Source organism: Centrocercus urophasianus, unplaced genomic scaffold (genome assembly GCF_019232065.1).
Source record: "Centrocercus urophasianus isolate 14NV4802_14NV808 unplaced genomic scaffold, USGS_Curo_1.0 seq_18, whole genome shotgun sequence".
Lineage (NCBI taxonomy): Eukaryota > Metazoa > Chordata > Aves > Galliformes > Phasianidae > Centrocercus > Centrocercus urophasianus.
The window spans coordinates 20,386,593-20,401,110 of record NW_024884733.1 but is presented as its reverse complement, the minus strand read 5'-3'; the positions used below and the strand labels follow the sequence as shown (position 1 = coordinate 20,401,110).

At 41.0% G+C, this 14,518-nt stretch overlaps 1 protein-coding gene across 1 annotated transcript in view; it reads left to right on the top strand.

Annotated features, from left to right (window-relative positions):
* Window positions 1-14,518, top strand: part of TESK2 (testis associated actin remodelling kinase 2) — a 68,677-nt gene that overhangs the window by 45,365 nt on the left and 8,794 nt on the right. The window contains exons 6-9 of the mRNA XM_042819107.1: window positions 9,157-9,239; window positions 10,643-10,718; window positions 11,992-12,075; window positions 13,184-13,270. Of these exons, the coding sequence (XP_042675041.1) occupies window positions 9,157-9,239; window positions 10,643-10,718; window positions 11,992-12,075; window positions 13,184-13,270 (330 nt within the window). The remainder of the gene's footprint in view (window positions 1-9,156; window positions 9,240-10,642; window positions 10,719-11,991; window positions 12,076-13,183; window positions 13,271-14,518) is intronic.

Sequence of the window (14,518 nt, the reverse complement as noted above, 5' to 3'; positions counted from 1 at the left end):
TAAGCTTACTTAAGACTTACAACATGAAAGTATTCCAGAATTGTTCTTGTAAAAACTTTATAATGGCACTTCAACCAAAAGCATCCAGAAAAATGCTATCCTAGCTTAAGGGGAACTTTATTTTTTTTAAGACTAGAGACACATTTTACAAACAAAAATTAAGTACAGTGTGTTTCAAACTTGAAGTGACTGCTAGTCTTTCATCTAATTTTCTTAAATCTATCTCAGTGCATTGTTAAACAAATGAAGGACTTGCATTTAGAAAAGAGTAAAAAAAAACAAAACAAAAAACAAACACAAAACCAAACACAAAAATAGTGAAACACTTATTTCACATACCAGTTTAACTGAAACTGTAGAGTGCTTCTTTGGATGGCCTTTCAAATGAAGGGTGTTGAATTCAAGAACATCAAATTAATGCAAAATGCCCAGACTTGATGTCATGTCACTTTGATGTGATAGACTCCGACAGCTCCATTTAAGTCACCTTGGAGTGTGCAGGTAAGAAATGTGTAACAATAATTGAAAAGATGAAGTGGTGTTTCCTTTTGTTCCCAGTTCATGATGAATTATATGGAGCACTTTAGAGTGGGGAAGAAGAGTTGCTGCAAGGAACCAAAGTGCCAAGGAGAACTAAGGAGATTGCCTGTAATGTTTATCATAAATGCATACTGTGGTGGCTAGTCATATGAAAATCCATTTCCTGAGACCTCAGTGAATGCCTTTGTTCAGGGCTTTGTGTGATTGTATATAGTTCTTTGGAGCTGCCCTAACAATTGCTTCAGTGTTATCCATTGCTGAGATGGTGCAAGTCATTGTTTGCTGGGCAGAGCGTGCGGTCTGAGTGCACCAGCAAGCACATCAGTGGCCACAGGAAGTAAGAAATCCTAAGAAATTTTCAGCTTTGACTTTTGGCTGCTGTTGGAGGAAGCAGATTTTGTGTTTTACCAGGTTTGTGCAGCTGGTGGGATAAATTGTCTTCCGTTCTTTCTACTAAACAGCGTGTGAGTGAAGTGGAAGAAGATTTGAGAGGCTTCTTCCGTGGGGGAGAGCTTGTGATTTGGATTGGCCAAGGGTAGATTGAATAGTGTCCTGTATTGAGCTTCCTTCTTCACTGAGCTTCAGTAATTGGTGTGATGACTTCCTTGTCTTTGCCCTCATGTGATTAACGATTCAGACATTTAAAGAACTCAGAACAAACACGAGTTTGAAGTGAAGAGGAAGGTATTTTTCTAAAAATGTAAGGACCTTAACTGAACTATGAACTGGATTTGCTATGTGGGAGTGTCTTTTTTATTTACATGGTGCACTTTAATCCACTGGAAATTATCTCTCCAATATGAATTTTGCTTAAATAAATATTCTCTATTAGTTGACCTGTACTTCTGCCTTTCTTCCTGTTTCTGGCAGCACTTAGAATTCCTGCAGCTCCCTGTAAGAGGTTGTGTGAATGCATGAAGTTTGTTCTGTCAGTTACAGCAGCAGAGTGGTCTTGCTCTGGCTGTAGCATTATATGTGTACAAGAACTGGATCCACAGAGGCTTGGAAAGGGCAGTCCATGTTCCCTATCAATCTAGGATTGAAAAAATAATTGTTTTTGACAATGAGTTTATGGCAGGATGATCTCTGTTCCTAATTGCTCCACGTGGACAGTAGCAGCACAGAGTTAATAGCATTGCAGAAAGCCAGAGGGAAAGAACGGCAGCAAGGAGTAGATGTAGGTCAGTGTAGTCAATGTGGCAGCCCACAGGGGATGTCAAGCCTGCCATCCTGTTTGTGCCCTTCCTGTTGCCCTTTTGTCAGAGTGGGAGTCTTGTTAGGGGAGGGGGAAATACCAGCTGTCTGGGCAGCGCCATGTTGTGAGCAGCGCTGGGCTGTAGCCCTCTAGCTGATCAGGTTGATCTGCCCTGATCGACAGCAACAGCCTAGCCTGGGTCTGCCAGGAGCTGGGCAGTTGGATTGGCTGCTCCCAGCCTGCAGATGGTAGGTGTGTGGGCAGGGTGACTTGTACGTTTTGTAAGCCAATATGGTGTCCTCGCTTTTCACTTGTCATGAAAAGATTGATGCGAAGATTAAGCATGCAGCCATAGATGGGTTATGACAGCCAGCCTCTTTGGCTCGTTCCCTGTCCGTATTGTTGCAAGCCCTGTGAATCATTTCTTATTCTGCAGAGGATTGCAGAGGATTTGTGTGAGGCTTTTCTTCGTCTTTTAGTTCTTTAGATTTCTAGATTCTGAAGACTCTGACAGCCTTAGTCATAGGAGATGCTGTCAGTAAAGCGAAATCATAATGTGAAACACTGGGAATATAGTGATAAGAGTCAGTGAATTGTGACAAAGCTTTACTTAATCCAACTTAGTTTCTCAGCTTTCTGTCTGCTGTTATCTGCCATTAAAGTATCATGTTTGAGAAATTATGGGGAAGAATATTCAGTCCACAAAAAGAATGCAGCGAAATCCTTGCCCCTTCAAATAAATACCTTTTCACTACACAGAGTTCTTTCAGCACCTTGTTTACACTGTATTTTTTTTTTCATAGGTAAATCTTGCTCTCAAGCGTTGTTAATTTCTTTGGAAACTTACAGCAGTGATTGCTTGATTGTCAGAGAATTTATACCTGCAGTATCTCTGAGACAAGAGAGATGAATAAACTCAGTTATACTGAGATGAAAAGCAAGTATATTGGTCAATACTTGGTGTTTTGAGACCGTTTGGGGTATTTGGTATTTCAGACTAATTTAAGTTCAAGGCAGTGTGCTTGCCTCAGGGACAGTTGGACGTATGCAGTACTTACAAAATAGTCAGGTTTCGCTTCTTGCGGCAATGAAAGTGACAGATTAGCATCGGTCCCTGAAATATTTTTGTTAAACTAGATTTCATTGCAGAATCCTCCAGTGGTGCCAAGGAGGGACAGAATCCAAATCCTGGAGCAACAACACAGTGTCCTTAACCACGAGACAGAAGACCTTCATTTCTAACACAGCCTTTCTTTTTCACCTCTTCCCAACCTTTCTCTCATCCTCCTGTTTCCGTTGCAAGAGTGATTGGGTTCCTGAAAACAACAGACCCAAGTGTTCCATGTACAATCCAAACTCATCTATTTGAACCTATTGTACGCACTAGAAAACAAGTATGCCAGTTGGAAAATGGGCTGTATGATCCTGTAATTAAAGGCTTTTACCTTAGTTCATGTACAGAGAAGGGGAAGGATGAAAGTTCTCATGTCTTGTCTTTCATATAACGTTGGTTTTTTTAATGCAGTTTAATTTATGTACAACTGCCTGTGATAAAATACACGCAAAACATACAACACAAAACCCAAACTGGAAAAACAAACAAACAGTGACATTATTAAATTATTTTAAAAGGTTAGAAGTCTGAGATGCATGGCAGAGGTGTCTTTTAGTTGCTTTAGTTAACAATCTTCACGCATTAGTTATTGTTTTTAGAAATACTTAGTGCTATTGTGAATTAGTATTATTAATACATGGTTCTGCTACAGAGCGGGAGTAGAGAGAGGAGCAGGAATTCTCCGTGGCAGTGAGAAGCTAACATCTAGCTGTCTGCCCTTTCTGGGGCATCATATCTACTCATGTAACTATCACTTCTTTTCTGTTAGCATACAGTATCAGCCAGTATTCAGGCTCTTCATCCTTATTCACAGGTTTTTCTTTTCTTTTCTTTTTCTTTTTTCTCCCAGCTCCTACTCCCAGCCCTCTGGTTCAGTCTCCTTGTTCAGCTGCCTGTAGTTGCTCTCCTCTTACTGTTCCTGCTTGAAGCTTTATCTAAGCCATCTCTCTACATTCTGGTCTTCAGTACGTTTAGCTATTTCTAAGTCTCCCACTGTTCTGCTCCAAGTGAGCTCTGTTCCTTCTCCTTACTTCTTTGCCATTTCCATCCCTCTTATGTCTTAGTAAAAGCCTTTGCTTATTATCTCCTGCTCCAAGAACCTAACTGAAGACCCTCAGTCGGTCCCTGCCAGCCTCTAGCTTGGACTTCTGGTTGGTCTTGTCACCTAATTCCCTCTTTCACTTTCCCCACACTGAACATAACCTGTTCCAGTCTACTTTTGGCATGCAGAGGTCTTGTTGAAGTTGAGAGCATGTCAAATCTGAGTATAATACCATAGGTTAATATTTTGTTGAGAACTTCCCAAACAAATGCCTTAGCTGAAAACAAGCTCTTATAATCAATAGTAGGTTTGGGTAAGCTCCATGAGTGATAAAATCTGTGAAGGAATTGTAATCTCTAGGCCAGGGTATGTGTGTGGTTATTTTTGCCAAGATACGCTTTCACTTCCCAGTAAATGTGTAATAGCTTACCCTTCTCTTGCTGAGAGAGGAGTGATCTCAGTTCCTATAGGAGAGAAATGTGTGTATGCAGTTTCTGTGGACCATCTGGTGTAAGATAAATTCATTGCCTTTGGCCTTGAAAGTGACATACCTTGAGTTCCTATGTTGTATGCCATTTTCTTGCTCAAAACAAAATCCAGGCAATGAACAGGACCTTTGTCTGATGAGTCTTATACTTGCTGCTGCTGTTGTGAGGTCCCCTTTGTGCTCCAGTAAGCTGTCGCCTGGGTATTTTGTACTGCAGGAGAGGTTTGCAGTGGAAAAATTAGCTGTTGCAGAGGATTACTTCTACAATAATACTGAACTTTTACTGGTACTTTGGGGCCCAACTGGAGACTGTCTCCGAAACATACTGGTTTTGTTTAAAAATGTGTATGGTGTTGTAAACTTCCTTTTGCACATTTAATTGTCAGTGATGTTTCTGCTAAGGGACGGCTCTTTAAAAAAAGCCAGGTGATACATTGAAGCGTTTTAATTCAGTAACATTCATCAGAGCTTTGGAAATGACATGTTGGTAGTATTTCCGTGTTTTCTGGCATGCAGTAAAATCTCAGAGTTAAGCTTGTATGTCATATCTTAAAATAAAACAATGGGGTTTCTTCAGCTAAACTTATTTTTAACTCCAGAACTTTTCAGTCTATTTTTGGTTTTGTTTGTGTAAAAGGGAGAGTAGAATATTGCATTCATCTTAGCAGGATTATGCTGTACAAAGCAGATGTTAAGCTCCTGTAACACACAAAGGGGGCTTTATATTCTTTCACATCTGTCTCTACATAAACAGCTCTGTTAACTCTTTCGGACTCATGTACAGAGTCCTCCCAGCTTGTGCTCAGAGACTGCCTCAGGAAGGACTGATGTGATCACCTTGTACGGGGAAAAAGCCTCAGGAACCCAACTGAAGGGAAATGCTGCCGTCTCTGATCATGTGAGCTGCCCAAGGAAAGAATATCCTTCTTTATGCTGAGCTCCAAAGAGAGCTTGAGAAGGTCTTTGTGTTTTATTGCCTTGCAGCTTACACAAACAGCACGATAGTAAAGTCAAACAAGTTTTCTTAAAGCCCATGTTGTAAAGCTGCTTGACATTTTATCTCATGGGCAGTTTCTGAAGCTGTCCCTTATACTAGAGGGGAGATTGAACTCTTGTGTCTCCGTGCTCAATTCTAGTAATTAAACTTCTTAGCCAATTGATACGTGTGGTTTTTTGTTAGAAACTGAGAAGTATCACATAATAGAAAGGATGCGGCATGCGAGGCTGTGCTTTCCCTACTCGAATACAAACTAGCTTAAATTTAAAACTTCTCTACAACCTTTCAGTCTCCAATGAAGCTTTGTCTCATTTTTGATCCTGATTTATCTTGGTAGCAGAATGTGAGTGGTGAGAAATGCCTTTTGCTGAGTGCGCATGAACAACCAGTTAGTACTTACCGTAGGCTCTGAGTGACCTTTCCATGAATTGCATCTTAGATCTGGTAACTAAACTGTCCATGCTGTGAATTTGGTGCAGTGTTATGTAATGGTTTCATAAAGGTGGGAAGGCTGGAGGAGGAGTGTGCTGGTGCTGCTTCCTGGAACATGCAGAGAACCTCATACAGAGCAAAGCATCACTGTCTGCTAAACAGTAATGAGCAGGGTGGGCTTTAAAAATGACATCTGGTATCCTCGGAAGGGCCTTACCTACTGATTTCTGTAGAAATAGGCTTTCATCCTTACTGTACTAGAACACGTGTTAGTGAATTCAGATACTTTAGAAATGCAGAAAAAAGACAGACTCCCATTAGTGATAGAGAACAGCTTAGCCTTATTTACGTCATTTAACACTGTGCAGCCCCCACAGTGGAACATTTGTCGAGCGTTTTGTATCAGAAATGAAACCCTGAGCTCTCCTCTGTTCCTGGTGGTGCCGTCCTGTTCTCTCTGGAGCTGATGGGTCGGCAGGTGGAGCGGGATGTCACTCCTGTTCGACATCTCAAAAAGCTCGTGCTGAAGGGGAGCCCGACTTCACCTCAGCTCAGCCGGGAAGGAGCTCAGGGCTGTCAGGTAGCATTATCTGGCAGCTGCGTTGCGTGCTCTGCTGGCTTAATTTATGATTTATCTGGGAATAATGCTGCACCTGAGAGTTGAGACTGCCTGGGGCTCACTGGGGATAGGGTTGTTCCATCCACAGTAACGTGTTACTGTCAAATGGGATGGGATTCTGTAACCGTGAGAAGCTGAAGGAAAAATTTCTGTCACGTTTACATTGTGTTTTAGCATCCTTTTGTTATCAGAGCAGCCCTGTAGATCATTGCAAATCCAAAGCTCAGTATAGAACTGTTTCTGCAGGTTTTCAGATACACTGAGAATAGTTTGTGGTCTGAATTGAAATATTTCTCTGAAATGTTTGCTGTTTGAGGGTTAATGGTGGATAGCCCTAATACACAAACCCAGATTATAGAATGAGCTACTGCGGTTTTGCTACTCAAAATAAGCAACATGTAAACAAAGTTAATGCGAGAGGGGAACGTAGATTTCAAAAACAAATATTTTGAATTATAAATCTTTTTTGAAAATATAAAATTATGAAACATCTTTGATCACTGAAAAATCTGTCAGAAAACAGCTCAATACAGGTTCATGTAGTAGACTATCAGCATTTGTGTGCACTGTCAGACCTCTGCTGTCCTTCCAGGCTTGTTTCTGTGGCACACAATGAAATTCCCCATGGCTGAATCATTTGGGTAAGATTTTTCAGGCAAGTTTTATCCTTCTCTGTTAAGTCCACTTACAGCAAGCAAATGTTTGAACAGAGCAAACCGAATGAATGTGCTCTTTGATAAAAGATAACAAAGCCCATAACTGAGAAGCTTTACTGCTCTCTGGACAAGCATGGTTGGTTTAACTTTGTACATGTTTATGAATCCCCAGAGTAACTGTTCTTATTGTACTCGAGTCATGCTGAACAAATAGAACTTTGCACCTCGGGGCTGAGATGTGTTTTACGTGGTTGTGAGCGTCTCACTTCACGTTGTAATTGGCAGGAAGAAAACTCGCGTCGTGGCCTGAGCCACAGTCAGCTCTGAATATGTAAACAGTAATGACCCGAACTTGATCTTTTAGACAAGGAACTCGCTCTTTTTGGTAGCTTCATTATACAGACAAGCTAATCCTCTGGGGTCAGCGAGGGGCTTTTGTACGTCCCGGCACAATAAAGCTGGAAAGCGGTTCCTGCTGTTCAGCTAATGAATGCAGGGTGCTGCTCCGGCAGTGGCTTTGCTGCCTGTCGCTGCTTTGTGCTGCCTGCAGGAGGATGCGTGCGCTGAGGGAATGAGTGCTGTCTTGCCCCACCTACTGTAAGATAGAAAAAAGGTTTCAGGAAGTCGACTATTAATTTATTTGGTTGGAAGGGAGAAGATGTGGAATAGTCACAGCATGTTTTGTAGAGTTGTAAATAAATAACAAGTATAAGTGGGTAATGCCTTGTATGTGATATGATGCTGCCAGACCAGAGTTACCTGAGGGAGGGCGTTCCAAAGGAAGAGATGGACAGCTTTTTCCTACTATAGCCTTTTCCCTTAAATCATGTTTGATCACAGGATCACAGAATTGTAGAGGTTGGAAGGGACCTCTAGGGATCTTCAGGTCCAGCCCCCCTGCAAAGCAGGCTCCCTACAGCAGGCTGCACAAGTAGGCATCCAGGTGAGTCTTGACTATCTCCAGAGAAGGAGAATCCACAACCTTCTTGGGCAGCCTGTTCCAGTGCTCCATTACCCTCACTGTGAAAAAGTTCCTTTGCATATTGGTGCAGAACTGCCTATGTTCCATTCGTGGCCATTCCTCTTGTCTTGTCCCCACAGACTGCTGAAAAGAGGTCGGCCATGTCCCTTTGACTCCCACACTTAAGATATTTATAAACATTAATAAGATCACCTCTGAGTCTTCTTTTCTCAAGGCTGAACAGACCCAGGTCGCTCAGCCTTTCCTCATAGGGGAGATGCTCCAGGCCCTTTATCATCTTCGTGGCCCTCTGCTGGGCTCTCTCCAGGAGATCTGTGTCTTTTTTTGGGGGATCCCAGAACTGGATACAGTATTCCAGGTGAGGCCTGACCAGGGCAGAGTAGAGGGGGGGGGTCACCTCCCTCGACTTGCTGGCCACGTTCCTTGTAACGCACCCCAGGATTCCATTGGCCTTCTTGGCCAGCAGGGCACGCTGCTGGCTCATGGCCAACCTGTCATCTACCAGGACCCCCAGGTCCTTTTCCTTGATGATGCAACGTAAAGAATTTTATTTGAGACTCACAAAGCACGTGTAGCTTTGCCCCATCTTGTGTTTTCTGATGGAATTTTGTTGCAAAGCACTTGATTCCTTTTAAGTAGTCAATGTAGCAAAATGTACAAAGGGATTGTTCTGCTCTTGTATTCCGGTCAGGCCCAGGCAAACTGGACCTGAAGGGAAATTTAAGATGTGAAGATGAGCTGCATGGATTGCATACTGGAGTAGTAAGGGAATTAAATCATCTGAAATCTCACTAGAACCTAGCTGGTACGTGCTGCTGATGGCTGCTGGCTTTTTCAGCAAATTTTGAAGTGGATTATTAACAAAGTATAAGGCTGTTTGCAGCATCTTAAGATTGACAGATATGTGACAGTACAGAGCGGAGAGTAAGGGAAGAGGGTGGGTGCTTTCAGAGAAAAGCTCTTTTCCTTGAATGAATGTCCTCCGAATTATCTCTTGTGATCTCATGCCAGACTTAAACAAAATGAAACAAATAGTATATGAGTTTCATGCCCAGATAATAACTCTGTTTTCTTCTTTTTTTTTTTCTCCAGAACTGCTTAATAAAACACGATGAGAATGGATACTCAGCAATAGTGGGAGACTTTGGTTTAGCAGAGAAAATTCCAGATCACAGGTACATGAACTAATCAAAAATACAATGAGAGCTGCAGTGTTGTTGCAGATCAGAAGGTGTGTTAAGCTGGATCCCTGAGGCCATTTTTGCAGAATTTGAGATGAGTGCCCTCAGTCTTCAGCCTAGAACTGCAGACTGGGTGACTGCTGGTGTTCCACGTCTAGTGATTGTCCATTCTGGTTTAGTGGTGTAGTTTATTCTCTAAAAGTGCTTCAATGAATAAAGGATTTGCCCATGTTTTTCAGCAGATCTTCCAGGCAGGTATTTGGGAATTTTTGTTTTTTAAAAAAAAAAAAAGTATATATTCTATTAACAAATAAGTACTGTCCAGCATTTTGGATTGGGCTGAGTTTATAATAAATATTCTCTATTGATTCCAAATTAACTATAATTAGCTCCTCTCCAACCTTGTAAACAACAGTCAGTGGGATTCCACTATTTTTTTTCTCTGTAACTTCAGTGCTAAAGATTGAATTTTATAAAGGAGAGATGCTAATATAATAGCAACTCATCACTTTGCTCTCTGCAGAATGAAACTGTAATCTTAACTCATTTGAGGAGTGCACAGGTAACTGTCACAAGCTATTGTCACAATTGGAAATAGTCCTTTTGTTATTCCTCTGTTAGGGAGGTCGAGGGTTTAATAGTTCTCTCATCTGTATATTGACCCGTATATTTCAGACTATTCTGACTGGTAAATATGCAGTCAAATTTTCTTTGGTGTGTGCTTCCACGTAAAAATAAACAAAAGCCTTCCAGCTCTTAAGACTGCAAAGAGAACAGCAAAGATGATCCAAGATATGCACTGTTATTAAACTGCACATACCCTAAAACTACAGCCTGGGAGGTCTGAAGGCTTGCATTCATGTTGGTGAAGTATATTTGCAAGCAGGCTGTGCTGAATGCTTCAGAACTGCTTATGGATACACGTGTAGGGATAATTGCATTTTCTGCTGAGCAGAGTGCTTGCCAGCCAGTCAGAAACTGATCTGTACAAGGCTTTGTAAATGTAGTTGAAGGAGCTCATTCCACCAAGAGTTCAGAAATGAAAGCTTGAAATCTGTGACTTAAAGATAAAACAATAATTATTTAACAATAATTATTTTAAAATACATATATTCAGACACTTTGGAACTGGAAATACAATATTTTGATTAATAGTCCAAAATCTTGTGTTTCTTTCACTTTCTCCTCCTGTTATCAAATGTTCCAGTAATTCCAGTAGGAAATCAGAGTGAAATACAGTGTGATGGAAGGCACTTGTATAGACTTCACCATGGTTGAAGTTTCTGCAGATGCTCACAGTTGTGGAAAGTTCATAGCAATGTCTGAATGAGAGCCATTCATTAATGGTTGTTCCCTCTCTTCCTGCTACCCTCTCTGATATCCATGTCTGTGCTCAGCGAGAAGCTACCAGTGGTGGGGTCACCTTTCTGGATGGCGCCAGAAGTTCTCAGAGATGAACCTTACAATGAAAAGGTAGGTACATGTAAATGCACTTTAGCTGTCAAGTGTTTCTCTGCAATCTATGTGATTTTTTCTCAATCTATGTGATTTGAGATTTGTGTAATACTATTTTTTGTGACATTTCTATCCTGGGTCATTCAGAAGGAATGGTGTGAGTTGAACAACTAGTGATGTTAATTCATGGCATGGTTTTCATGCAGAATTGAAGTACCTTTCACATAATTCACTGTTACACTGCTGCTACTCTGAAATGCCCCATGTGCTGAAGCATGATAATAGCTTGTCTGCCTGACACAGCTTGATTTAACCAGATCTGAGAAATGTCTAGTGATGCTTTTTTTTTTTTCTATACAACATTGAGGCTATTTCCCTGACAATGGCCTAGTGAAATTTATATGGAAGTAAAAATCTGCATGTATACTTCTACAATTTAGTTAAAAACAACAACAACAACAAAAAACAGTTTTCAGAGGTGATGCACCTGGATACAAACTGTTCTCCAAAGGCAGTTGTTCTTTCTGTTTGTGACATTGGTGCTTCTTGCAGGGGAACATCAGATCACACTAGATTTTTTAGAAAAAGTATTTTTCAGCAAAGTTGCTCTTGACGTAGTTTTTTTTTCTTTTTCTGCTGTGTGCAAAGACATGTAGAACAGTGTAGTTTGGCACTGCAGCTGTGACTTCTCATGATAAAACCCACATCCTGTACCTTTTTTTTTTTTTTTTTTTTAGCTAGAAGTCAGTATCTGTTTAATTGGTGATATTTAAAACTTAGAGTAAAGCAATAACTATCTCAGTAATAAATCTAATCATTACTGTTTCAAAAGCTTTGCTAAGAGTTCCAATTGACCTAAATTAATAATAAAGTACCCAGGTTCTTTGCTAACCCTGCAGTAATGGGGAATTAAGGAGGAATCAAGTCAGTGTAAAAGTAATGCATGAGCCTGCCTGATATCTAAGGGTTAAGGGATGCAGGCTTCTGCTCTGTAAACCTTTATTCTATGTTTCACTAGATTTCATTACTTGGTAAATTCAGGTGAGTGGAAATCTGAGGAACTGTGTGTCTCCAGGTATGCTCAGATAAATGGTTACTAAGCCTCATGGAAATTTGTTGTGAGGATATGTTTATTTACATGGAAAATGTTAGTTATAATGCAGTGGTTGTAAGGCTGTGGTGTTGGTTTAGTTGTTCTGATAAGCATTTGGGGCAAAAAGAAACTCAGTGGCAGATAAGAATGGTGAGCATTCATAGCTGAACCATATGGCTATTCGTTTTTTCCTTTTAGGCAGATGTGTTCTCTTATGGTATAATTCTGTGTGAGATAATAGCAAGAATACAGGCAGATCCAGACTATCTCCCTCGCACAGAGGTAAGTTGCTACCTTTATACGTTTGGTGGGAGGTGATAAACATGCTGTGATAATGGCTGGCCTTTAGAATTTATAGCACTGCTGCCAAAGATGTGATGCGTATGATGTTACATTAAAAAGAGCTTGTAAAAGGCTTTTTTTCTTTTGTGCTGTTATTGGAAGAAGTTCCAGTGAAGACATTTCAACATACAGACTTTATAGAGCTACAGTCATTATTGGAAATCCTTTCAGAAACTCCAGACCTGCCCCAAACTGGATGAACGTTGAGAGTGTTGGAGTGACCTTTTGTAGTGATAGCTCACATCAACTTCTTCCCAGTTTACAGACAGAGCACTTCTGGAATGTTGCATCCTTGAAGTAGCCCTGCCTTGTGATGTTAGCAGGAGCTAAAATAAGTTCATCCTTATTTTTACATGCTGTGCTAAGCATTGTCCATCTAAATTAAAATGAGCTAACTGAAGGAGATACTTCTACTTTCTTCACTTGCCTTTTGGCTTAGTCCCATCTACAAGGCAGCTTTTTGCCTTCCATAGAAGTTCTCTGAATTGTTTACCCACCTCCAGTTCTGAAAATGCTTACGTCTTGAACAATGGTGTATAAGAGATCCTTTTGTTCATCTGCCCTTCAGACCTTCTCAGAGAAGTGCTTCTAAAGAACTGCCTAACTTGGATCACCAGCCTGGTAGCACCATCCACTGAAAAAATATTTTAATTGGTGAATTTTCGATACTATGAATTTTCTGGTTTTATAGAAGGCTGTTAATTTACACTGAAAATCACCATGGTAAAACATCATAGTGTAGGATATTGCTTCCAGATCCACATGGGGCAACATTTCAGTGAACTGCAGATGAATCCAGGAAGAAAGTTAGGCTTTGAAGTCAGCTCATTCTCTTACAGGTATCTTATATCAAATAATCCCCACTGGGAATGTTGCAGTTTGGAGTGTGCATGAAGTTTTCTCAGAATTCTCTGAGTCTACTCAGAGATGGTGTTCATAATGACTCCTGATAACCCAATGAAGGGGACCCCCTGAAAAGAGGGTGCCTTGGGCCAGATGGCAGTCCTGATTTATGTCAGCTCTCCGTGCTGTGTTCTTGTTTGTACAGAATTTTGGATTAGATTACGATGCCTTCCAGCACATGGTGGGAGACTGTCCCCCTGACTTCCTCCAGCTGGCCTTCAACTGCTGTAATGTGAGTATCTCGAAGGGGAGAGGCCCAAAATGGAGTTTCCTAAATCCCTCTGACTTTCTAAGATTGTGCTTAAGGGGTTTACAAGACAGATTTGCCTATGAAAGCAGTGTACATATATAACACAATGTCCCTGACAGTCTTTATACCCTTTTCTTTCCCCTTGCAAGAGGGTCTGACTCATGCTTTTGCTGTTCTATGTTCTGTCATACCAAACAAACAGGTCTGGCACACTGAACAGCTTCTTGCAGACTGCTCAGGCTGATCGTAACCAGTTGTGTGCTATTGACACTGGCTGGCCATCGGGCTGACAAACTCCAGCTGTTATTGTGCACAGGCCTACTGAGCTGTGAAGAAAGAATTTTGGGTTGCACTCATAAACAGAGAGGACAAAATGGGGACAGGCAAACAAAGAACAGGCTCTAAATTACTGGGAAGTTTTTCTGCTGCTTTATAAAAAGAGAGATAACCCCCAAATGTCTAGCCTGTGTTCCAAAAAAATCTCCAAGCTTGGACCCAGTAAGGTAATGTCCAGTCTAGAGCAAATTTTTCTGCTGGTTATTGGAATAAAGTTGTGATAGTGCTGAATACCTTCATGACTCCTCAGCGTGAAAATTACAGGGAAGTACATCTCTTTATGTGGGTTATTTCGTAACAGATGTTACTATTCCTTTGAAGTAAGAGAACATGAGCTTCCACTGAATTCAGCCGAAGCTGGGAATGTCCAATTGTCTCACCTGAAGTTGAGACACCTTCTAGAACGTTTATTGCACAAAACTCTGCTCAGGACTCCAAAACCAGGCTTTGTTGGAACTAATAATAGCACTGTGTCCTAGTGAGTTTTTGCAAGAAAACTCTCAGAGCAGGTTTTTTTAAAATTTCTGTTGCTGTTTTTCAGACTTTGTTTTTATGTCAGTGCTGCTGCTGACAGAAGCAGTCCCCACTATCCATGATTTTAATAATTATTTTTGTCCCAAGCTCTCTTTTTACATGCATTAGTACACATGTGCATACTGAAGTGGCAAGTGGAGTAAGGCTGAGAACGTGTATTGTGGAAGAGCATAAATTAATGTTGAACACGATTGTGGAACTTGCTCTGAACCAATTGCTTCACACCTCTGATTTCACCTTAGTACAGTGGAGCTTATTTCACCAGGACAGTGGGATGCCTGACTCATGTTTCTAAAGTGTTGTGACTGTAAGCAGTAAAGGGCTTAGGTAGAAGTAGAGTTTAAGTGAAAATCTGAACTC